The 25,953-nt window shown below is 44.2% G+C and overlaps 1 protein-coding gene and 1 long non-coding RNA gene across 6 annotated transcripts; one reads left to right on the forward strand and one right to left on the reverse strand.

Moving 5' to 3' along the window:
• Window positions 1-171: 171 nt before the first annotated feature.
• VLDLR (very low density lipoprotein receptor) lies at window positions 172-14,727 on the reverse strand. 5 transcript variants are annotated; one of them, XM_067315258.1, is made up of 19 exons: window positions 14,500-14,727; window positions 10,191-10,310; window positions 9,067-9,189; window positions 8,012-8,134; window positions 6,272-6,643; window positions 6,047-6,184; window positions 5,840-5,962; window positions 5,245-5,364; window positions 5,043-5,168; window positions 4,530-4,701; window positions 3,959-4,183; window positions 3,675-3,793; window positions 3,127-3,266; window positions 2,859-3,000; window positions 2,376-2,522; window positions 1,337-1,426; window positions 855-932; window positions 571-740; window positions 172-213 (listed from the first exon to the last, which is right to left on the reverse strand). In XM_067315258.1, exons 1-19 carry the CDS (start codon window positions 14,639-14,641, stop codon window positions 178-180), a joined length of 2,706 nt encoding a protein of 901 aa, XP_067171359.1. In that variant the 5' UTR covers window positions 14,642-14,727; the 3' UTR covers window positions 172-177. The 5 variants fall into 5 exon arrangements, with proteins under 5 accessions (XP_067171359.1, XP_067171355.1, XP_067171356.1 ...); XM_067315254.1 differs by having other exon boundaries at window positions 6,047-6,169; window positions 14,500-14,690; XM_067315255.1 differs by lacking the exon at window positions 1,337-1,426 and having other exon boundaries at window positions 14,500-14,693.
• Window positions 14,728-14,845: 118 nt separating this feature from the next.
• LOC106486933 (uncharacterized) lies at window positions 14,846-20,274 on the forward strand. Its single transcript, XR_010886824.1, has 3 exons — window positions 14,846-14,950; window positions 15,806-17,520; window positions 18,348-20,274. It is a non-coding gene; the product is annotated as an uncharacterized lncRNA (long non-coding RNA).
• Window positions 20,275-25,953: the final 5,679 nt, after the last annotated feature.

Consider the following 25,953-nt stretch of genomic DNA (forward strand, 5'->3'; position numbering starts at 1 on the left):
AGGTATTTACAAGGTTTGTTGTTAAGCTGTATAAAATAGGTATTTACATAAGTGTTCCATACATACAGAAAGTATCTTCATTCTTCCAAGAATGGAGGAAGTCTCAGCCACAAGCCTGGTTATTATCCCCAAAAATGTAAAATACAAGTAAACTGAAAGAGATTGCTGATCCAATGCTCACGCCATGTCATCATCTGTGCTCACAACGGATATCTGTACAAAATAAGCATTAGTTAGCCACAGCTGTACTAGTGCGAGATACCACACAATGCATGCTTCACTACAGGGCAGTCTAAAATAAGAGCTAGTTCTGCAGGGTATCAATCAGTTCAGCTACTGATTACTCCATGCCAGGCATAGGAGAATAGACACTTGGTACAACTTTAGCCTTGATCAAAAGGATGAGCTCTCAGCTTACTCAACCCCATACTCTGGCTGCAGCTAGCAGGTCTTTGCTCTTGAAAGCAGGGACTTTTCCCAAAAATCGAGTCAGATATTGTTTACTGGTCTTTGCTGTCCCTAGTCCAAAGATTAGCCAAGAGCCTCAGACAAGTCAACAAGTGTACTTACTGCAGGGTAGGTATGGCCTACTGAACTGCTGCGTCTTCCAATATCAATTGTGAGGTCCTCTTCTGTTGTTTTCAGATAGACAGGATTATCAAAATTCATGCTTTTCATGTTTTTGTGTTGCCAGTTACGCCACATGAAGAAGCCAGCCACTGCAGCCATCACCAGCAATACTTCAGGGAAAGAAAAGGATTGCAAGCATTGAGCAGTGTCAGGTCAAACTCCAGACTAAGCAGAGGCTTATCACACAACAGGGGCACCCAAATGCTAGTGAATGCTGTACTTACAGACAGGAAGAACAGCCCAAGCAGCTGACGTCCCTCCAGCAGCTGTTACTTCAGACACTGTGCCACTGATGTTGAATCCTGCGTGAGAATTTACAAAACAGTGAGGTTGCTATCAATAGGCTGGCAGACTTAGTCAGATGCAGGCACTCGACTAAGTCCAGAAGCTGCTATCATATTAACTTGTCTCAGTAATGCATTGCAAGAACAGCCTAACAGGCTTCATCTTATCTTAGGAGAAAGGGTTTTTTTTATTGCTCATCTTCTGAGCACTCCTGGGACATCATGGACACTATGGGTTCCATACTGTCATAAAGTGAACTAATTCTTTTTATCACAGCAGGCTCTAGCTGTTGTATTTGGACTATATACATGACCTGTATTCTCTGTTTGCATGCAGAGGAGAAAAACTTCAAGCAGGCTAGTGGGTCAGTTTGTAATTTGCTTCTGTAATGTTTAACAGTTTAAGTTATTGGGACCAGTACCTCCAGGAACTAGTCCAACAGTTGGAGATTTTTCTGTTGTGCTGGTATCTTTAGCCTCAGTGTAAGTCACAGTTGTTCCAGTACCTGAAACTAATTGTAGATCAAGAACCCAGTTAATCCTGAAGTTCTGAAATGGCTTAGCTATGACATCCATGGTGGCGAACATTTAGCAGATGGCAGAATGATCATGCAGCTTGTTAGCTTAATTGGAAACACTGACATTAGTTATTTCACTGGTAAGTCCACCCTCATTTATAATTTACTTTTTGATCAAAAACTTTAAGAACCAGGTTTGACAGGTAATCATACATAACCTACAGGTATTTAGAGAGGGAATCATTAAAACCATTAGCTACTCCATCCCTCACTTTGGGTTTTCTGGATGAGATTTGGTTCGGTGTGCTTGCTGGTCAAGCACAGCCTTTGAGATATGTATACATATACGTATCAGTCCTTTAGAGCAGCCACTATTCTCACCAACTGAGGGAGAGGGGTCCTCACATTGACTAGTCTGGCTTTGACAGGCAGAGTCAACACGCGACATAGCAAGTGGTACCTTACTATGTCTAGTTGCACTAGACTGCACAGGCAAGCCTGCTGTATGGTCAGTGCTCAGGATAGCAGCAGCCTGTTTGGACCTGGAAAGCACTTCCTCACTCAGCCCGTCAGTTTTCAGCATGGTGTGCTTATATATTGGAGAGCCATGCTAGTTTATACTTAGCCCATATACCCCTTATGTTATGAGAAGGGGGCTAGGTATGTTTACGCATGTGCTTGCTGTCTGCACAAAGCCATGGAGCTGTAAGGTATTATTGCAAGTGATGATGATGATGCAGGAGCCAAGCATGGACTTTGAACAGCACTGCAGACTGAGTGCCTGCTTAATGCATGCTAGAGGATCATCCCCTTGATGAATTACATCAGACTAACCCACGCAACATATATACTGTCTATACTGCCATGCTGGCCTCTCACAGGTTCAGTACCCCCACTCCTTTCCTTGTCCAGCCTGGAAAGCATTTCAATTGTATTACCATACCTGCACATCTCAGACCATCCTCTTGCAAGAGGTATTCAGCAGGACATGCACAGGTATACTTCGGAGAGTGTTCATTTATCTGAGGAGCAGGCAGGCAGAGGTAGCTACAGCCTCCATTTGCCATATTGTCTTCACACCAGTTCTTGCCTGTTGGTACAAGTTAGTTTTAAACAACTGATGAGAGCGAGCCTTCATGCTAAGTATAGCACATTTTGTTCAGTAATTGCTGTACTAGAGTGACTTTCCTCTACAAGTTATAGACTTGCATCTACTCTGTCTGAGCAAGAGGCTTTGCAGCTACCCCTTCTCTCAATTCCGTGAGGGCATCTATGCTAGGAGCTCCATGAACAACATGGAAGTAGAAAGCTATACAGGTAAACAAGATCATTTCCCATGCTTCTCTAGCAGCTGGATTATCACCACTCAAATAGGGCAGGCTTCACATAAGTATTAGCTGACAGCTATAAACCATATGGGAGTTACCTGAAGGCTGAACAAGCTCATGATATACAATGATGTCCTGTGCATCATTGAGGTTGTTTACTAGAGTAACCAGTTCAGATCCGGTAAATTTGTTGGCACCATAGACTGCCTCATTCTCCCCATCAATCCAGTACACACGGTCCTAGAAGACAGAGTCATTGCATCCCATTAGATTTGGGTTAGTTTCAGTCAGCTATTGCAACACAGTTAGCCATGCACCAGCGAGAACATGAGCTCAGACACAAGGAGTACAGGAAGCTATTCTTACCTCAAATATTGTTACAGCAAGAGGATGGGGAAGAAACATATGAGACTTTAGCACAAGTCTACGATCCTGGCCATTCAAGTCCACACTTGACAGCATATGCAGTTTAGAATCAAGCCAGTACAGACGGCTTTTTACAAGATCTAGGAGAAGGGGGGCATGGGAGAAGAGAGGAGGGGGGAAAGAAAAAGGAAAAAAAAAAAATCAGTATCTACATGGAGAAGACCTCCAGTCTCCTGCAAAAGCTGAAATACTCACAAGTTCAAGAATTGTTGCAGTGTTACCCTAATCTCTCATCAAATGGGAATACGGAAGTCCTGCTACACTGCTGCCTAAGTGGCCTGTGCCTCAATTAGAATAGAGCCACGCAAGACAGGTTACCATTTCAATATCTGGGAAGTAGCTTTGCCTGTTGCAATGTCTCCAGGTATACTGGAACTTACTATTCTCAGAAGTTGCAAACAGCTCTCTGAAGAATGACCCTAGCTTTTGTAGTGCACAAACTGATAAAGGCCCAGAATACCTCTGACACAGAAGCCAGTTCAACATACCTAGAGCAATTCCATTAGGCCATTGGATTTCTGTTGTCACAAGCTGCTGTCTGTCAAATCCGTTCATTCCTGCTTTCTCAATTTTTGCTGGCTCACCCCAGTCCGACCAGTACATAAAGCTGTGAAGTAGAATTTATGTTGTATGATGAACTAGAGTACTGTGTAGTATTTAAGGCTTAATTATAACCATTTAACAAGTAGCTAGATATAGGATACTAAAGTCAATTATGAGGACACAGAAGCTTGCAGGTCTGATTTTTCAGAGAACCAGAAAAAATACTCACCCGGAGAGAGGATCTACAGCTATGGAAGCTGGCTCTCTTAGCTCAGAGAGAAAGAGAACCTTCCTTTTCATGCCATCTAGGCTAGCCACCGAAATGGTCTTTGCAGCTGAGTCAGTCCAGTAGATGTTCTTGTAAATCCAGTCAACAGCAATTCCAGCTGGGCTCTGTATGTTGTCTAGGATTCTGATGTGTTTTCCAACTTTGTCACGAGTATCAACAGAGGCACTGGAAGACAAGCATTACTTGCTTTCACTGCTCCTTCCACAGATACTACTGTTTGGTATGACTCAGCAAATACAACATACAGATCTTAGGCAGACAATCTAGGAAATGCACTTGCAACTTTCCACAAGGTGCTTTCTTATTCAGTTTTAGCAACAGTTCATAGGAATTGTAATTGGCATAAACATAGCTACTGACTGGAACTTGCAACTGCTGTACTTAGTCTTTCAAGTGTAGGACATTAGTAATCTAGTTCTCAGCACCAAAGTTTAGAGCAGTATCTTGGGTAAGATGCAAGATGCTTAGGGGAAACACTCTAGGATTCAGAGAGTAAGTCTTCAGTCTTTACCTGAAGATTGCTTTTTGGCTGAAGTCAGCCCAATAGAGCTTTTGCTCAGCAATGTCAGCATCTAGAGCTACAGTGTTTCTTAGCTGCTCTACTAGCTGAATATATTCTTTCCTTTCAAGGCCAATCTTCCTGATATCCCGGCGGTTGGTGAAAATTAGACATGGCTCTTTCCCTGTGAAAAGAGGGTACAGGTTATTTGTAGTTCTAGACAAGCAGTCACATACTGTTCTTTTAAGACATGTTTAAGAGCTGCAGCATTTGCTGTTCCCCTAATGCTAATGGATGGCGACACAGGTCTTCACTGTGCCATACCTTGTCTGTCTCTCCCTCCACAACTTGACTAGGGGGAGGGAGGGGATGTTAGGAGTATTCAGGTCTTTACACATTATATGGCACTGGTTATATGCAGTTTTCCATAAAACCTGCAATAGCATAGGTAGTGCCTCATATGCTACCTCCTTTCGAAGTGGCTTTCATGCCTGGAGGGTACAGAAATCTTATGCCAACGCTTACCTACTGCCTTGCACACTCCAGTAGCAAGATCCATTTGATAGCCACGACTACATTCACATTTGTAGCCACCTTTCAGGTTGATACAGATTTGACTACAGATACCAGGGTTTTGGCACTCATCAATATCTGCAAAGACAACATAACTCGTTTGTCCTCATCCAACACCGTCAGCGGGGTCCAGATTAACATAGCTGATACTTGCCTCCACATGTTTTCCTATCTACAAGTTCAAACCCAGCTGGGCAGTCACATTCATAGCCAATAACAAGGTCTCTGCAGATATGAGAGCATCCACCATTGTTCACCAGACATTCATTTATGTCTAGAAGAGAAGAATTGGCTTGTTCTTAGATGGCACACACATTTAGTCTTTAAGTCTTAGTCACAGAGTGCTTTACCACCAACCCATATATTTCCTAATGATACCTGCCACAACTGCTAAACCCCCATTGGCACTTGATGTCATGTGCAAGAGAGCCTCCTCAAGATCCATATTTGCTCAGCTATCATCATCATGTTGCTTGTGTTACAAGTTGGTAGCAGCAGACCAAGACTGAAGCTCCTGGAAGCTTCAGCAGAGCTTTAGTGCTTTCCAAGTGCCTTGTAGCCACTGAGAAATGATCCCAATAGTCTGTTTGGCTAGGGTAGAGCTAGCCTATTGACTGGATTGCTTTTGGCTGTTTTCTTGTCACTAAGACAATGCAGATAGGCATCCCACAGTCTGACAGCCAGCAACTCAGAAGCAGTATCCAAGTCTGCCTAGCAGTCAACATTGCACAATGAGTTTGTTCACTTACTACACTCCTTGAGGGGCTCATCACTCCAGTCCTTGCAGTCCCTCTGCTGGTTACACACTTTACTGATGTCTATGCATTCTCCACTTCTGCACTTGAATTTGCCAGGTCCAGAGCACTGAATGACTGAGATAACGAAGATTGTGAGGGAACCACCAGTTTCAAGAGAGATTCTGTGACATCTTTATCCTTGCTTAATTCCACACTTACCATTGTTACAACTGGCTTCATCAGTGCCATCCAGACAGTCTCTCACACCATTGCATTGCCTACTCCCATGGATACAGTTCCCATCTTCACATCTGAACTGGTCTGGTCTGCAGGTCCGAGAAGCTAAGGACAGAGCCACTACAGAGTTAAATTCCAATGGCCTGCTGAAGGAATGGACAGGATCGAAGGAGCACCTTCTTTAGAGGAAGGAGCAAGTTAACTTACGGCAGTTTATTTCATCACTTCCATCCTTGCAGTCAGGATCTCCATCACAGCGCCACTTCTTGTGAATACATTCACCTGAGCTGCACTGCACCTCACTGGTGGTGCATTTCACAGGAGGGGCAGGCTGGCGGCCGCATTGCTCTAGAGATTCGTCCGACTGGTCTGAGCAGTCGGCATCATCATCGCACACCCAACTGACAGGGATGCAAGTGGAGCTCTTGCACTGGAACTCATGAACACCACAGGTTGGCGGGGCGCACTCCAGCTCGTCACTGCCATCGCTGCAGTCATCTTGGCCATTGCAGACAAAGTTCTTGGAAATACACTGCCCGCTACTGCATGTGAACTCTGCTGGACTACAAGTCACATTGCCTGGAGTAACAGGAGTAAGAGATTAGCAGAATATCACAATAAGGAAGATTTTCTTATGAAGAGTATTTTACTTTGCAGGTTCTTTACTTCATCAGCTGTTAGCTGACAGTAGGTCAGCATCCTGTGTAAGGCTCTGGGAGAGCCTAAGTGTCCTGCAGGTGGCCAGTCGAGCCCTGCAGAGACTGTCCTTATTGTCTTAGTTGTTATAATGAGCGAGAGGCACCAGTTGTGCTACTGAGTGAAGATGACTTTCTTCTGAAGCAGCTAGGCTGTTCTGCTTCAGAGTGCTAGCCTCTGGGAGAACAGGCTCAGACTCTGTGAATCAGAGATAGAAGGTAAGAGAATTGCCAACTCTGGAGTACAGACTATGGTTTAGATAGCCAGATGGTCAGCATGCACTGTAGTTTGAAATTGAAGTGCTTTGTGCTGGTCTCCCCAGGAGAGCCGTGGCCCATTTGCGTGGGCTACTGGGGATAACAGATCAAGATTTTTTCACCACTTGATCCTGTGGCATTTAGCACATCCACACAACTTACAGCAGTACCAATTATGCTCGTTTTGTAGCAGTGTAGCTAGCAGCTCAGTATGCCTAGGCTGATAGTTTTATCAGCTCCATGAGAAACATTGCCTGTAGATTTACTTGTCAAATAAAGGCACTTGCTTGCAAAGTATGGCAGCTACCCCATGGAGGTAGAGCAGAAGTCTGGAGCTCAGTATCCTGTTAGCCTACCAGGGTAAGGCAGTGCTGACAGAAGTCAACCTGTGTCTTTGCTTGCAGCAAACTCGTTTGGGGCACCTCAGGCAACTGCTGTGTTGGCAGTTCACCAAGAAGAGCCAGGAACGCTGCGCTGAGGCTGGCAGTTGCATCTCTGCTTGAGTACTGCCCTGGAGTTGTCCCCTGCAACACCTGTAACCAGCTCCCTAGTCTGTACTTTTGGACAAGAGTGCAAAATACTCCAGCTAGGAGTATTAAACAATTCAGCTGCTCCCTACAGCTTGGTAACAAGTCACTACCATATTTTTAAGAGACAAGATTGTTAACGTAATCACCAACTAGAGTTACCTGCCGAGAAACTCTGCAGAGAGCAAGTTGTGATGGTTTGCCTGACGTGCAACTAAGCCTATGACTATTGTGATTTGTGGCTAGTTTTGATAGTAAGTGTTGAATAGCTTCTATTGCTGTACTCCTTAACTTAGAAAGATACAGGAGCATTAGAACAAGTCTGCAACACAAACATAAATGTAGCGTTAAGGAGATATTGATACTACGAGAGATTTATCTTCCCAGGTATACTGCCCAGCTAGCTCCTTTCAGGTCAAGTCAATTTCAAATAGAGTTATGCAGCCACCATTTCTTTCTTCCCTTACCACAATTCTCTTCATCTTCTCCACTGTCACAGTCTCTTTCACCATCACATTTCCAGGACACTGGGATACACTGGGTTGACTGAGGACCACAGCTGATTTCATTTACCCGGCATGTTCTCATATCTATTGGAAAAAGTTTAAGTTCAATTTAAGAGTCCTGAAACTTAAGAACTACTGATCTTGGGTTTTAGCAGTCCTCCTGAAGTTGAGTCTGAAAGGCTCCAGCTCTGGACACAATTGCAGTTAGGTGTCAGTACCCATCTAAATCAATGGCCACATCGTTGAAGATGTTATTTCAGTCCGTACCACTCCATTAAAAAAAAACAAAAAAAAATGCAGCACTTCCAGTCCCTAATAGATTAATATTTAGTAAGAGTATCTTTGCAGTGGTAGCTTTGTTATTGCACACCAGTTATACTGCACAAGGTTGAGCTGTAACATGCAGTCGCAGACAGCATACAGCAGCAACGCCAAAGTGCAGTAGGGCTTGGGGCTGAAGTATGGAGATTGCTCCTCAGTGCAGCTCCTATTAATACAGACAAATGAAGCTTTATAGATCCACAGGATCTATATTCCCAGATTAGTTAAAACACTTAATATTGGAGTATATTCCAAGAGCTTCTAGTTAGGCCTTTGTACTTTTGCTTTCTTTTCCCATGTATTCAGTCACCCTGTTCCTGTTCTAGGTCTGGTTATTTTGCAACTAGTTTTCTTAGAGGACAGTGATCACTCAGTGAACAAGCCACTGTAACGCTCGAGGTTCCAGTGCTTACTGCTCCTCACTGCTAGGAAAACCTTGGTGAACCTTACTATCAGCTGTCAACCACAAGCACAGATCTCCCACTCACTTCTGAACCCTTTTAATATGCTAGAAGTCTTGACAAGTTACTGATGTGGCCACAGCCAAGCTATCGCTTATGCAGGTGCTCTCCAGAGCAAGCACCTCCTCCTTCTTGTAGGAGGAGAGCCAAGCCGCAGGCAGATGCAAACTCAAAACACTCGCCCCGCTGCGCCACAGATTTCCCCACCAGCACTGACGGGCCAGGCTCACTTACGGCACAGCTCAGCACTCTCGTCAGATCCATCCTCACAGTCCGGATCCCCATCACACTGCCACCTGTTAGGCACACACTGACCACTGTTGCACACAAAATCAGATTCAGCACATGTCTTCTTTACTGCAAGGGAGAAGGACAGCCACTTGTTTAGACATCAGAGCTAAGCTTGTTTGTTGCAGCGAGAGATGCGCTCCATTACTCTAGCCAAGTGAGGCAGCACCTCTAGCTCTCGAGTGTCTGGTGCCTTCTTCCACCAGTCTAATGATAGCACTGCTTAACGCTTCCTAGAGAGTTACACTGGTGCACAGAGAAACATCTGTCTTCCTGCAAGCACACACTGAAGGAGTGCTGCTGTTAAGGGTCACTGCTGCTAGAAGAGCTGCTGCTTGGAACAAACCTGAGTTGCAGCAAGGACTATGGATATTAATGATTATATTTGGATTTTAAACTCTTAACAGTTTATTATCAAGGCATTTGACTTGCAGAGTCATTAGAGGTGCAGTGCTATATAGCCCTAAGGCACCTGTCTAGACCTGCTTGAGCAGGTTGACAGTTCAGCCACACCAGTGTTGTCCAGGAAGTCCATTCTGCCTTGTCTAATTACATCTGGTCACCTGCCCTGGTCTCCAAGTGTGCTTAAAGCAAGAGCTGCCAGCCAGAGGTAGACTTAGTGTTTAGAGGCTGAACAGAATCACTTTCATACAGGAAAAAAAGGATACTTAGATACTGGTTAATCCATGATTAAGTGCTAACAGCAGCTGATTTCTACCACATCTTAAAGCAATAAGAAAAGCATTGCAGTGTGCTCTTTACAATCACTATCCAGCAAACTAAGAGTTTTGGTCATGAGCTTTTACCTCAGGCACCAAGTCCAGCAGATTTTCACCGTGTTCAGTGAAGTTTTAACTATATCAGAGGGATACAAGGCATCAAGACAGACCCTTAATTGCTCTAGGGAGTTTGTCCTCTGCTCTGTATTTCAGCTGGCAATGAAGGTGCTGGACAGGACAAGCATCTCTGTCCCTGGGACACCATCCAGTCTGCTACCACTCACCCCCTTCAACATCAATGCTAACTACCAAGTACTACTATAGAGATGCTGCTTTTGCCCAAGTACTTACCACAAGTAGTCTCATCACTGCCGTCCGAACAGTCTTCATCACCATCACATTTCCAGAGTAAAGGAATACAGCGTCCATTACTACACGCAAATTGGGATTCCTCACATTTTGCTCTTGCACCTTCAATGAGAAGAGAAACTTGAGCCCCAATACTGTTTAGCAATACTTCTTGGTATCAGCAGTGGGGGAAGATATCCAGCTTAATAAACAAAACAATATCAGCATGAGACCAAGTCTGAGCTCTGAGACTTTTGACTGTAGTCATCGTAATCGCGACAGAAGAACAGAAGTTTTCACAGCACAGGCGCAGAGTTTCAGCAGTACGACAGCATACCTGCAGGACAGCAGTAAACTATCCTCACTGTTCTCACTACCGAGCTTTCCAGACTCGCAATATGGTAGTGGGATGTGTGCACGCACTGATCTTTGCTGTCTGAAGCCTCGTATTGCATTCTCAAAGCTCTTCAAACTTTGAGCAAACCGGGTTCAAACGGGACTAACATCAAGTTGGATTAGCATTTCAGTACTCTGCTAATACATTGTAACAGCACCCCCCAGATGCCTGCAGTGAGATAGCTTAGCAATCTGCCCTGTAGTCAAACAACAGTTTTTCTCGATACAAGTTACTCCAGCAGCAGCAGCCCTGCAGTCTGGAAAATAATCATGGAGGACAGAGTTAGTTGCCACCATCTGGTTGTTAATAAAGTCCTCAAACAAGGGCACCAAGAGAAGTTCCTTAGTATACAAGAAATGAAGTGTGATGACTTATCCAGCTCTTGCTTACTAAAGCTAGGTCAAACATGATGTTAAGAGATCAAAATAATTTATCGCTACCTTCTGGAACTACTAATTCTGTTGTTTTCCTAACTGATAGGGATCTCAATTTGTTAGTACACTTGAGTCAGATACTGCTTTGTGTGACGCTTAGCGTTCACATGCATTTTCCAAAATATTTTAGTTCTGAAGCTGTATGACCCCAACCCTCAAGGGAAGCTACCATGCCTTGAAGCTCTGTTATAACTGTCACTAGAGCAGCAGCCTGCCTCCTCAGCAGCTAAGTCAGAGCTGCTCCATGAAATGCATGCAGGCAAGTGTACGAGCTTAGGCATTAGTTCTGGCTGCACGTGTCTGTGGCATGATGCAAGACTCCTGCTCCTCCCTGGTTTATTGCATCATTTAATGGAAGTGCTTTGTCTTGGCAATCCAAGGCCGGCAAAGGGCATCTCATTTTAGTAGATCACCACGTGTTATGTTTTGTCTTCTGTGTACGATATGCAAAATGCAAGACAGTTTCCAAGCAGAGGGAAGCTATTCAGCCTATTGAAACAGATATATTTCACACCATATTGGCTAGCAATCAGCCACTAGGCAATGGCAAGCCCTGGACAGAACACAAGCAAGGAAAACAAGGGCAGTTTTATCTGCTATCTCTAGCATGAGAAGTAAAGGATCTGAAACAGCAGCTTATTAGGCTCTGCTAATATTTTAGCAGTGTTACAGGTTGCATCTGACAAGTTAGTGTTTACTCAGTCAAGCCATAACAGCTTGTACTGGCATCCTTTGAATACAATTATCATGAAACAATTGCATATCCCCTCAGTGCTCTACATTTCCAACCCTCCACCTCTTTTCAGAATGGGAGTTACACCAGTGTGAACCTTTTAATAGCATGCTTTTGTCAAGGGCTGTTGAGTTAGTACCACTGCGCTGTGCTGGAAGGCTCACCTCGGGCAGCTTAGAGAGCCTGCAGGAACCAAGGCTATCGACTTGCTCTTATACTAAGATCACCTGTGAGTTGTCCAGTTATCCCTAACAGAGGTACCCTTCCGCATGCAAACCCTGGTCACGCATTATTCCACTTATTACCGTACTATTACTTAAATACAAAATGACTGACTCCTGCTAGTTTTCAGATGTCCTCACCCAAGGCTTTCAGAGTGAGAACAGTCAGCCGTTCCCAAAATAGCATGCTAGAGATATTAGACTAAGCCTGCCACTCAGGAGATCCCAAAATAACTCCACAGCCCTTAGTTATTCTGTTTCAAACTAGAATAACTCAGAGATAAGACTTCTAAGATTACATAGCACACTGCGATTACAAATGTAACATCACTTTGACCAAGCAGAACAATGAAGCTACGCACAATGAAATGAAGCAATAACCAAGCTTGGATTTACAACTTTAACTCTATAATTAAGACTATTGCAAGAAGCCATTCCAAGAAAGTGTCATCCCTCCAGACTATGCCAAATGAAATGTCAGAGCAACTACTTTTGTTAGCCATGGACAAGCAGAGAACTGAGAGCACCTAACACCCACACAGGTGCAGGAAGGCAAAGGTTATCATCTGTTGCTGCTCCTGGAGACAGCCGTCAAACTAAAGGCCACTTGAAGTAAGCTCCAGTTAAGCTAAAGGTTACTTCCAGACACCAAGTACAGTCCCTTTTCTTACGCTAAGCACAGTCCTGCAATACCAGGTAGCCATTTAGTTATGACACTACGAGTCTAATCCAGCGCTGTTTGAAGCAACCTCTGATGCAGTTCCACTCATTAGACGCTTAGCGATTTTTAGCTCAGTACCAATTAACCATGAATTCAAAGCTTCTGTTCACGTGTGAATCGTACACTAGAAGCACCCTCACACCTTCCCTCCTCTTAGGGATAAGGCTTAGAGGAGAGAACAGGTGGGGGGAAGAAAAAAAAAAAGATGTGGAGAACCAGTAGCTACATAGCCTGTGATTGCCAACGTAAATATTAGTGTTTCCCGGATACATACTCACTCGAAGTTGGTTATAAAGCAGTGATGTGTGCACGGTGAAGGAGCACAGCTACAACAGCTGCCCAAGTTAAACTAGGGATTGCTTTCTCTTGTTACCTCTGCTCTCACTGTTTGTCTCAGCCCCTTAAGCATGTTGTCAGATTACTTGTCCAGGCAGCCTCAAACATGTGACACTTGTGTGCTGTCATCTGACACCAAGTCCCAGAAAAGCTTGCAGCAATCATTGGGAAACCCTGTGAGAGCTCAGACAGGAACTAGCTTCTATTCCTTGGACACCCTGGCAATTACAACTCTTAGCAGGAGAAAGCTGCTGGGGCCACTAACTCAGAGGGAAGAACCAGACTTAAGCTTCTGGTGGACTCCTGTCACCCTACATTTCATATCTCTTGTTGGGATTTTTGGCGACAGTGACTAGCCGTTTCAGTTTCAAACCAGCCAGTTTGGTCCCTCATACCAGGGCTGTCTAGACAGAGGGTCTCTGTCTGCTGTAGACCAGATGCGGGAGTAGCACAGGAATGAGAACTGACAGGTGACCAGACAGACACTTCCCTCCTCTTCACCCACAGCTCCTTGTATGAGGCCTGGATGCAACATGTCCCTAGCTGTGCTCCACCTGACAGATCCAGTGCCCGAACTATTGCACGCTGTTAGGACTACAAGATCTAACCACCTGCAAGCACGCTTTGCTAACACAACGAAGATCTGACGCTTGAGCCTATTTGGGGACTAGCCAGAAGATCAACAGCTTAGCTCACCCAGACCCCTACCTCAAATGCCACACAATGATACTGACGTCAATTGCCCACCTGCCACCTAGGAGAGTAGTTTGGACCTCGATTCCTTCAGGAAGGAAGGAGTCAGCCAACTGATTGCTACCTCCAGTCAAGTGGAAAGTATTTTTATTTGACTATCCAATTAGCCTAATGCATATGCTCCACTGCCATAGTGGTAATGGCTTCCACGTTAGGAGACAACCCTGGAGCTAGCCACACTCAGCACTACCAGCGAGAGCCACGCTTGCAGGACGGGATCCTGGGCCGGCAAGGCTCAGCCTTGCCACCAGGTGGAGATGCCTTATGGTGGCTGCAATTGGCCCTGAACTAGAGCCATGCCAGCGCTGCTGGATGCCACAAAGCCAAAGTTGCAGAGTAGTTTGACAGCACCTCCAACGCCGCATGCCTGGCGGGAGCTCCTATCCCTTCCCCCGGGAGAAAACCCTCAGGATTGGTAAGATCCAGGTGCACAGATTTTCCCTCAGCAGCCGGCACCGTAGGGCAAACACGGCCCCCCGCGCACAGAGCAAGGCCACCCCGCGGAAAACCGCTCCAGGGGGGGCAGCCAGAGGGGCCCCAGCCCGGACTCACCGCGGAGGGGGGGAAAGGCAGAGCGGCGGCCGCGCAGACTGCGCGTAATGCAGGGCGCGCGCAAAAAAAAATTAATAATAATAATTTTTTTTTTTTGGGGGGGTGGTGGTGGTGAGGAAGGCAGCCCGCCCCGTCCCGTCCCGTCCCAGCCCGTCCCGTACTCACCGTCGGCGGCGGCGCGCAGGCAGCCGAGGGCGAGCAGCAGGCAGAGCAGGCAGCGCGCCCAGCGCGGGGCCGCCCGTCGCCGCCGCCGCCGCCCGCCCGCTGCCGCCGCGCTCCCGGCTCCGCGCTGCCGGCCCGACCGCATCGCCGCGGCGGGGAAGGAAGGAAGGAAGGAAGGAGGGAGGGACGGAGGGAGAAGGGAGGGAGGCGCCGCGGCCGGAGAGGCGAGGAGGAGAGCAGGGAGCCGCAGACATGCACGGGGGGGAGGGCGTCCCCGCGGCGCTCTTATACCAGCCGCCGGGCCGCCGTGCGCGGCCGCTGGTGACTCACGGCGCCGCGCCGGGCCCCGGTTGGCTCGACAGCGCCGCCCGCCCCCGCTTCCGCGGCCGCGGCACCTGCGGCGCCCCCGCGCACCGGCGCGGCGCGACGGTGAGGGGCGGCGCGGCGAGGGGCGGTGAGTGGCGGCGGCGGCGGCGTGGGAGCCGCTTCCCCGCGCGGGGTGCGTGTGTGTGTGCGGGGGGGGGGGGGGGATCCGGCTAACACCGCTTTGCGGCTCTGCGTTTCCTGCCCCCCGCCCCAAAACGCCCAGCCCCGCGGTGCCGCCGCGACCCGCGGCGCAGCCCGCCTTTCCCCCAAAGCGCCGTTTCCGAGCTTTTTTTCCGTCCCCCCCCCCCAGCGCGCCCCAGCGCGCACATGCCTGCGTGCGCGTGTGTGTGGTGTGTGTGTTTCCGCCCTCCCTCCCCGTAGCAGAGCGGGACCTAAAAGAAGCAGGCGCTGCTCTTGAGGAAGAAAATCCCTACTTCTGCATTCTCTGTTCGGGGACTGTAGTTAATTAGTAATTGCACAAAATGATATGCCAAAGTCCTATAATTACAAACTTAACCTTTTATTTAAGGAGGAGAATTGGTAGTTTTATTCTTCGTCTGTAGCCTTTCCAACATCCAATTGTGTCTTGGTGAAGGAAAGAAAGAAAAGAAGGAGCCTTAAAAACAAATCTGGTTTTGTTCGTGGCACTGTTAGAATTTGTAATTGAGGTTTAGTGATTCTCTGTTTTTTATTCATTTATGTTCATAGAGCTGCTGTTTTGTGTTACCATTGTATACTGGTGGATCCATAAACCTCAGCAAGCTACTCGGTCCAAACATGAAGAGGTGGTTGCTATTTCATTCCTTGGAAGTGAAATTTTTAATTAAAGCAGCATTAGCCTGATATTTTTAAGTTTTTTTTGGAATGAGGATGATTCTTCTGCATCTCTGAGACTCCAGATTTCTTGGATGTTGTAACATATTTCTTTATATATTATTTGCAGAGTGGGCCCCTTCTTGAATCACATCCAGTTGTATCATGACTCCATTAAAGACAAATCATACCACTGCACGAGTGACCACGGAGCAGATTATCTCTTGCAGTTGATGCAATGAACGAGTGTCCAGGTCCTCCAAACGGGCAAATATTTGCTGTATCAGAGACTTGTTAAAAGAGGCACAATATATTTTCAGGCAACTGAAATACATCTGGAAATCATTTTTCTGGTATCTGTGTAAATGTGAAGAGAACAATTCCTGCTGCCTGCATCCCTACAGCCCTGCTATCACGGCCTCAGGGGCAGGGGAGAAAGACTCTGCTTTCCCAGCCTGCCCTGGTATGTGGCATTAGCTGTTTCAACATCATCCTGACAAACATAAGCTGCTTCAAATAAGAAAAATATATTCTGTACAAGGGGGTTCAGCGGGGTCATCAGGAAGATTGCTTAGTATAAGTGATACACTGAAAATGTGGTTGCTCCTTGCAGGTTTTCAACATGACATATTGCCTTCAGTCAGGTGCTCACTGTTGCATGGTCTGCTGTACTTAGGACTGAACAGCATTCTCACAAATCTCCTGTTATCATTACAGCAATAATTCATAAGCCATACACTGAGTGCCGCAGCACACAGCAAGACCCCAGTGCTGTAGAAATGCAAGGTTGGACATAACTGAGTGTACACTAGTGGCCTCAGAGAAGTTAATGGTCTTCCTTGTGTGCCTGCAGGCAGGTATGGATTTACTGGAGCGGGAAGAAGTGATCTGTCCCCCTGCGTTTCCCCTGCTCAGTGAGTGGCTGCTCCCAGCTGCGTGATGGGGAGCAACTCATCTTCTTGGATGTGTCTGGTCCTGTGCACATCTGAGGCTTTGGGGTCCAGAGCAGAACTTTGGTTTAAATATTTTTTGGCACATCAGCCACATTAAAATGCAGCTATGACTGCATCAGTCTGATCATCCCCAGGCTGTGGTGGAATCTCCAGAAAAGGATCTTGGGCAGAAAAGATCTTTTCCCTCCTCAATGCCATCCTGACTGGAATTTGGTTTTTGTAAGGAAAGGGCAGGTAGCCTGCTCACCCCGACACAGAAATCTCTGAGATCCTTGGGAGCTGGGAGCCCTTGGCACTGGGGTTTTGTGCCTTCGCACCAGCCATAGTCTTGCGAAGGAAGTCTTGTTTCATGTGGCAAGAGTGTCTGGCACACAATATGTGCCGTGAATTATAGTGTCACTTTGTTCGTACGCCCAAGGATTCAAGCCAGAGTAGGTCTGTAGGAGAACTGGGATAAAACAGTGGGTTCCTACTGGGAATATGCACACTAAGGAGAATGGCTATCGTCTAGACGAAAAGATATGCTAGTGACAGTGTAAAACCAAGCCACCCCGTAGGTCTAAGGCTTCGGGAGGGTGCCTGAGTTTGCAGGGAATGCAAGCTGGCCTTTGTAACTGTAAGTCCTTTCATCACCAGTCCGGGAAATGCTGTAACTTTTAGCGTGTTTCCATGTGAGGCCGTAAGTCTCTCTTGGTTTTTGCAATGTCTCTTTGAGTTGGACTTTTCCTGCAGCTGTGAGGAAGTCAGGAGGCTGTGAGCAAAAGTTGGGTGCCGCATGGAGGACGGAGACGAAGTGTGAAGGGAAAGCTGGCATTACCCGCTCAGTTAAGCAACTTCCTGTAGTCAAGAAGAATCTCAGAGTGTGCTCTGCTTCCTCTAAGAACTGATATAGGTCAGTGACCTGTTATTTGCATTCATATATATTTGCATTAACGTTATTAAGTATGCACTATAAATATACATGATGTGTAGAGTATGGGGCTAGTATTTCCAAAAACATTTGAATGTTATCCTGGCCTAGTTTCTAAGATCAGACTAGCTGAGGGACCTCAGAGAAAACTATTCCTGGACCGTGTTTCTAACAGTGGCTTTTTCTATTATACAGAGCAGGCACTCAGCTTCAATGGAGTTTCACCATTTATGAAATTTGGTCTCAGATTTCTCATTTGTAAGAATGAAACTTGCCATATGTATGGGAATATTCCAAAGAGTAATCTGTTCATGTGTGCAAAGAACTGTAAAATGTCAAGTGGTATAAGGTATTAAATATGAATAATAGTTTAATTATGTACTGCTAGTTGTTTTTAGAGAAGTCTTCAAGTCTCCATCTTGTTTTAAGCCTGTAACTGTTGATTATTTTTGAACATTTAGTGATGTTCCCTTTAAAAAGCTGGAAAAGATTGCCAAGAAGCTAATTGAACTAGTCAGACACTGCCTTTGCCTTAAAAAGTAACAAGAAATGCCACTGTATTACCTTTTCTTTTGGAAATTGTGGTGGATAATGGTCTTCAGAAACTTTCCAACATCAATTTACCTGATCATGCATTTGGACTTCTAATAGGCTTGGGGCCTTTGGGAAAATTTACCTATTGGGTTAGAGAGTGTAAAGTCGAGTTATAATAGAAATAAAGAGCAAAAGAACAAAAAGGACCTTCTGGAGTACCAGCAATATACATGAACTCCCTGTGCTTGTTGTTTATTTCTCTTCTTGCATTAAAGACCCTATAGCCTACTTTTCAAAATGAGTACCTGAAGCACTGGGATTACTGATTGACTGTCGGGTCTTGGATCAATGAAACTTTTGCCTCCAGCTCCTTTGGTGAAGAATACGAAGTGAGGTTATGTCTACAGTATACAGCTTTAATAAAGAAAAGAAAAGCCTCATGGGTAAAAAAGACAACAAAGACACATTATGGGATAGCATATTTTTTCTTCAATGTCGGCTGCTGTCAATGGTATTAACTGTTGCTAAGATCATTGTATGTCTGAACTGACAGTGGGTGAAGGAGGTGTACTCATGGCTGTATGTTGGAGGTGCAGGGCCAGGGTCTGCACCGTTGACTTCAGTGGAGCTGTACAGAGCATGCGAGAGACAGGATGCATCCTGTGGGAATAATTTAAAATAGGTATGTGCACATCTCCCTCTTGATATCCCTGGGATTGCACAGCTGTGTTTGAGGGACAAACTGGACTCTTTTTTGTGAGGCTCCTCCTCAGACTGTTTGAAGGCTTTACACTGTTGAGACAAGTGCTGCTCATGCCAACGTTTTGTGTTTTCTGCATGGCTTTACAATACAATAATAATATTATTATTATTATTTTGCACTTGTGAAGCATCTTTCTTGTGGTGTTCTCAGGATATCTTACAAACAGTAAATTAAGACTCACAAAAAAGTTCTCCTACCCTTTCCCATAATCACCTGAATTGTAGAGAACAGGCAGAGAGGATTGGTAAGTCACTGTTGATTTTAATACAACTTTTTATGATACTCTGTTGTGATTAGTGGTATAAGAAAAATGGATAATTCATCTCTGAAGAAGCTAAAGGAAGGAAAATACTTGCCTCTTTTGGATGTGTTCTTCATAATAGAAATACACTGGATACAATTCTTGCCCTTCTGTAATCAACTGGAATTTGCCACTGTGATTTCAGTGAGGACAGGATTTCCTCATCTGTGCTACGGATTAGTCACTTTTCTTTGTCTAGTCCCTTACTAACCAATTTCCCCTGTTTGTGAGGCGCTAGCACATGTGTTATGACCAAGGATATGTTTTATTTAATATTACAGTATTGGAAGACATCAGAATAGCTAAAGGAATGTTAGGATCAGAACCTGAAAGTAGTTTAATTTGTCTTCTGAAACCAAATCCATGTTCCATTTGTGGTACTGTGCATATATTTAGCAAGCTCGCAATTGAGATTGTTGTAGAGTAAATCATGTGTTGGAATCATTGCACAATGCCTTTTTCTGCTCCTACCAGGTAAGTTGCTTCCATTTTTTTCCAGAAAGATAAATGAAAAGAATGTTTATTATAAAGTTTGTGTTTTGTTTTGTTTTTGTTTTTAACTAATGCAAGGTAATACTTTACTTGTGGAGGAGGAAGAACTTCTATTTCTGTGTCACATGGGGGAGAGAATGTGACTTCAGAGTATAGCCCAGCAGTTTTGCAGCTGTGTGGATACTTCCACTTTTTTATGTTTATGTTTGGAAATCAGATATCCTTTAGCAGCAGTATACCCTCATGTGACACTTGACATAAATCCTTTATGCTCATTGATAAACCATATATAGATTGATCTTGCTGATAGCTCAAGATTTATTTTCAGTGTGCCTAGACTGGAGCAACTTCTGAGGAGTTTTTCCCATGAAAATTGCATCTGTTAGGACAAAATGATACAATTCCTCCGAAAGCATATGTTTGTAAAGTTTTCCAGTGGGAAAAAAAGAGGAATTTGAAAATCTTTTTTTTTTTCATCATGTACACTCATGACTGACCGTGTATGTTGGCCTTTGCAGAAGTGCACATGTATATTGGGAAGTCTGACACTTGTATTCCCAAAACTGTGTATATTTTGTGGAGAAATGTATTAATATTTGTATCCATATTTGCGAAGGATCAAAAATGGCTTTATGTGTTAAAAATAAGGAATACGATTAATTAAACAGTTTAAAATGTCAGATTGTGTTGCAGAGCATAGGAAATAGGTTGGGGAACAGAAAGAAATGTTACTGAAAAGTTTGGAGTGGGCCATAATGTTCTTGCACATTAGCAGAGGTGTTTTGAATTGGGTATTGAAATCACCAGGGCATCACTGCTGATTTATGTGAAGAGGAAGATTGCTTGCACTTGACTTGGATGGGTGAGGAGATGATCTGTAACACTGAGGCTTTGCTCAGCTCTGGAGGATAATATGGAAACAGAGGAGATTACATGAGCCTGAACAGCGGAGGGGTGGAGAGAGATCAGGAGCCTGTTCTGAATGGGCTCTTGAACTCCAAAAAGTAACAAAACGCAGCAGAAAGCTCTATTTTTGTAGGAGGTCAGGCAGCGGGGAGCTGTACTGGGGCACAGGGGTTGTGGTGCTTGGTGGTGGAAGGAGAATAAATGAGGACGTGGTCGGTGAGCTGTGCTGGGCTGGTCAACTGCGTCCCATAGCAGTGGACTGTGTTTTCCCTGTCCCTTAGTTTCTGCAAAAGTGATCTGTTGTCACACCCTCTATCGCCCGCTCACATTTTAAATGCAGCTTTCATTTCTCACCCCTAATGATGTCATAAACAGCTTGACTGTTGTTGTTGTTGTTGTTGTTTGTTTGTTTTGGATATTACCATCTGAGATGGGGTGGAACGTTTGACAGTGAAATGGTCAAGTTCTTCTCTGACACAGGTGGTGTTTTGCAAGAAGTGGTAGACATCTACAAACTGAGGAAATGCAGTTTAACAGCACTTCCTTCGAATTTTAAATTACATTAAAATTGATCGGTCCTTGTGTCTTTGAATTTTATGGGAGCTAATATGGTTCTGCATGCCGACATATTGTTACATTTTGCTTACAAGGCAATTGCCTCCGTGGAATGAAATGACACCGTGAAATGCAGTTTCTGTATCTGTTTCAAATATATAATATAAATGAGTCTGTTTATAGCAAAGCATAGGTTCAAATTTTCATTATGCTGATCAAAAGTCAGCTTTATTAGGCCTGGGCTATTTTAGAACATACTTGGATAGGGTAGGTATGAATGTAATGTCATAATTTTTTCCTCGTGACGAGTGTTTTCACAAGGAAAAGTATCTTTTTGTAATAAAAAACAGAAGACAGGAAGGGAAGGTTGTTAAGTCTAGTCTAGTCTCATTCTGTGCAAAGCAAGACCATAAATGTTCTTTTATAAATTGATTGTGCTTTGTGTTGCAACTTTCTAGAGTTTTTTTTTTTCCATGTCTTTTTCTTTTCTTTCTCCAGGGACTTCTACTGGAATGCTTGTCCATAACGCCTTGTTTTCTTGTTCTTATGATGGCTAGAAATCTTCTAATTTCCAAACATAATTTATTTCTGGTCATTTTATTTCTGTTTCTTCTGGTACTAACTTTTACTTTCAGTGACTGTGCCTGACATTCTTCCCTTTCCCCTTTCAGCCTTCTTTTTGCTAAGCTAAACCAGCCAAGCTCTTTTAGTCTCTTCCTTTGAGATGGATCTTCCCACCAGCCATTCTGGTGGGGTCATCAGTTTGAATCCACCATTCCCGATACTGATGGAACAAAATGCGGTGCTCCAGTGCTCCAGAGAGGGTCTCACCCTTGCCTTGCAGCCTGACATTATTACTTTCCTGTCCTTGCCAGAAATACGTCGTGTGCCCTTTTTCCAGTTGCAATAGATGGTGTCGTGGTCTCTGCTGCAGGTATCCACCTCCCCTGAGAATTTAACTTAAATTGCAAGAAGCTGGAGTTCACCCCTTTAGGTTTTGATGATACACCTTTATAATAAAAGCAGGGAGGTTGGCTCTTCCCCATGGCCAAAGACATTCAGGCGATTTCTATTACTCAGTCTTCTACTGAATGCGCTGCCCGACTTTGTGTCATTAATTTTATTACACCCTTCCTAATTTCTGTGGCTAAATCATTGGCGATGATATTAAGTAAGGACGTTCCCGTGGCTAATCACAGATGAATTCTCTTAATAACCTCTTTTAGCCTAATGTTTCCTTTTCAAAGTTACTCCTCATGTTCTCTTCAAGGAATCTGTTACCCATCTGGCAATTCTTGTGCAAATTGCTGGCATTTTCAGCTTAGCTAATAGTATCCCGTGTTGAACTCTGTCAAATGTTTTATTGAGACGCACATGGACTAGATCTAGATTTTTTTGTCTACAAATTCAGGTGTCTTGTAGAAAGAAAGACTTGCGTAAGTTGGGCACAATCTAATTCTGGTAAATCCATATTCTGTTTTTTCCTGTTTTCCTTGCACATTCAATTTATGGTGTCTTTCCTCCCATATTTATTTCAAAACGTTGTATATTATTGAAGTCAGTAGTTCAATGAACAGCTCTGCTTTTCTTCCTCAAATACAAAATAATGCTTCATCCGTTCTCCTGCATATGGCCTTGTCTTAGGACAGAGTCTGTCTAGCCCACTGCAGCTGTTTCACCTGTATTTCATTTTGATTATTTTCGTTCTGTATCCTCTTTCCCATTAGCCATCCTACCTTTGGCAGGATAGTTATCATGTCTGCTGAAAAGCGAATCAAGTATTAATTTAGTTATAGAGTTATACTTAGAGGATCCTTAATCTTGATGTCACATGCAATACATAGAACCTTGCTTCTTTTCTTCTTTTTTCTTTATTAATACATTTGATGAGCATTTGAAGGAATTCTGAGCTCTTAAACTGTTCAGTTGTCTTAATTTTTTAAAATTTGATCTTTTGCAATGGAGAGCTTAATTCTTTGTATCATTTCACGTAATCTAAGGTGAATCAGCCCATGGTCATCCAGGTCAGATCTTATCCACTTAGGGAAAATAAACTCAAAACTGAACTGCAGCAGTGTGGGTTCACTGGCTACTCGCTGAAGACATTTACTGTCATTCGTGTCCCGGAATAACCAGGACCTACAGCTACTAGTAACATTTCTTCTCTGTGTATGGGAAGTTTAAGTCTGCTCTAATAATACACTGTCCTGACATTTTCTTCTCCGTTGTAACATTACAGAGCTGCCTCTCTCCATCGCTGTATCTGGTGGCCCAGAGCAGGCTCCAGCTCTGCCACAGAAGACCCCTTCTTTTCCAGACTGATTTTGATCCACGCAGATTTTGTTTTATCCCTCTTTTCTCTTGACGTCTATTACATCATTAATATTCAGTTCTACCACACTGTCATAAACATTATTTCTCTTTACCTGAATGATTTAAAATGTATGCACATACCTCTTCAAACCTGTGTGTTTGCCATGATTACTATTCCATCATGTCTCTGTTATCCCTTGGAGATCCATTTTATCATGATCTCTACGGTTAATATTAGTCATTTCAGTGCCAATACAGCATAGAGCCTCCTGATATGAGAAGATAAATCTGATTTGCATATAATGAGCCATTCCTTAGGTTTTTCAGCTGCAGCTACATTATCTGTTTTTCTTAAGAGTGTTCCTGTGAAGAGGCTGAACAGCAGCTCAGAAGATCTAGATTCAGGTTCTGTCCCTTTCAGAAGTTTTTAAAACATTTTTGGGCAGCTCAATTTTTCTATGCCTCTTTGCCCTATAAAATGGAGATAATAGTGCTTCCCTGTATCAGAAGGGGGTATACTTACTAATGACTGGCCTGTGCTCAAGTAATTTCATGGTGACTACTGCAGAAATAGATAGTCTATGGCCTGTGATTGGATGGTTGAATCTGGAGAACACCAATTAATAGATTTTTATTGGTGAGTATCTTTGATAGGATGAAAACTAAATACATAAAAACTGGGAAAATTTTAAAATAGGCCAACATTTTTATCAATAAACCAGCAGTCAATAATGAATAACATGATCTCACAAGTAAAAGGAGAGAAAATACAGCAAGATTATTCCCAAAGATAATTACAAGTCCATTTGTGCATTATTTAGCTAATTCTGACTGTGCCATTTCCAATGCTTTCTTCTAGTATATCCATATGTATTTTACATATTCAGACTAATTTTGCATTTTCCAAGAACTGTTTTTACAGTCAGCGCTATGTTTGCCTCTTCTGGTATCTTCTATTATTGAAGCTTTTGCCCATTATGAGGAAAGTATGCTCCATGATTTAAATTTTAAATTCATATCAACTGATAGAAAAAGGAGTCACCATCATCTAGAGTAAAGGTTTTGTTAACAGTCAGGCTGAGGTTTTCATTATTATTTATTATTTTAACAAGAATGACACGCTTGTTTCTTAGCATGCAGTTGAAGAAAACTGCAATAGTTGGGACATACCAAGAATTCTCAAAACCTTGCTCCTACACTTCCAGGTTCAGGATGTGAGATTTGACATGTTAAAAGGGGGGTTGTCTGGGTATTTCAAATATATCTTTTGTTGTCATATAAAACTCACCCACGTTTCCCAGGTTATAATATTAAAATAGTAAGACTCTGGCTCATATAGTTGTAATTTTTCTAGATTTGGAATGGTGAATGCAAGCTAGTCTCCATAATGTAAAAATTATGTAAAAAACAGAGAAAATACAAAGCAATAATGGATAGTGATAGAAGAATAAGACATACTGCAGAAAAAGAAACTAAAGGAACTGTGTTAAATGGAAGACTCTGGAGATTTGCATTAACAGACTATAAATAATTGCAGGGGTAGTAGTGTAAATGAAAGAAGGGAATTATCCACATTCTCAGAAGATGGAAAGACGAGGTGCGATGGCCTGAAGCTAAAGCAGGAGCATCTCCAGTCGTCTGGAGGTCAGTTGTAACGGTGGGAGTAGCGGGGCGGCGAAGCGGCGGCGGCGGAGCGTCGCTGCGGGCAGGCGAGCGGAGGCGCCGGTGAGAGCCTGGCCGGCCGCGCTGCGAAGTGGAGCTGGGCAGATTAGGTGACGCAGGCGGGCTTCTCCAGCTGCCAGTCGTTTCAAGAGCTTGCAAGCGTCAGTCTGTGCCTCTACGTCATCTTCATGAAATCCCACCTCCTTCCACAGCGGCCGGTCACGGCTGTCCGACGGGATATTGTACTGGAATTTGTCTTGCAGCCAAAGAACCCCAGAAGAGATTAAGTAGGAGGTGTGACTCCTTCTGAAATTTCACCTCTAGGCTGTGGTCAAAGCCAGCATTGAAAAAGGCCTGGGATGACCCTGTTCTGTTACCTCACCCCGTGTGGTGTCATTCCGGTCATTCAGATACCATGTTAGTGACACCATCGTTAGTGCCACCGTCCTTTTTGACTCTTGCCACCAGCTGTATACAGCCATGGGGTTTATCTAGGTCTTATTTGGGTTATCTGGAGAAAAAAAATCAGGGTAGCGGCACACTTGTGTTTGGCTCGGATATGGCAGAAGCCCTCGTGGTGTCAGAGCATACCAAGGAAAAACACAAAAAATTTCACGGGAAAATTCCTGTATCTCTTGTCCTGTCCTGCAAGGAATTAGAAAAGTATAGTAGCTTGTCTGAGATCTTCATTGGTGAAAGTAACTGCAAAGAACTAGCTCTATTTAATCTGTGGTGTTTCTGCTAGGTAATCATTCCTGCGATGGGAAAAACCCAGGAAACGTCTGTTTCAGCGCACGTGAGCTGCCAGGGTGGTGCGTAAGCAGCAGCGATGTTTATGTTCAGTGCTCGTGCCCGGCTGGAGCACCGCACCGTCATCCTTGGTGCTTCC

This window comes from Apteryx mantelli, chromosome Z (assembly GCF_036417845.1).
Source record: "Apteryx mantelli isolate bAptMan1 chromosome Z, bAptMan1.hap1, whole genome shotgun sequence".
NCBI classification, from domain to species: Eukaryota; Metazoa; Chordata; class Aves; order Apterygiformes; family Apterygidae; genus Apteryx; species Apteryx mantelli.

Coding starts and splice junctions, on each gene's coding strand:
- VLDLR (XM_067315258.1), bottom strand. CDS start 14,641: ATGCGGTCGGGCCGGCAGCGCGGAGCCGGGAGCGCGGCGGCAGCGGGC. Junction 3,794..3,958: donor GCTGTAGATCCTCTCTCCGG/GTGAGTATTTTT, acceptor TCTACTTCACAG/CTTTATGTACTGGTCGGACT. Junction 214..570: donor TAGGCCATACCTACCCTGCA/GTAAGTACACTT, acceptor TATTTTGTACAG/ATATCCGTTGTGAGCACAGA.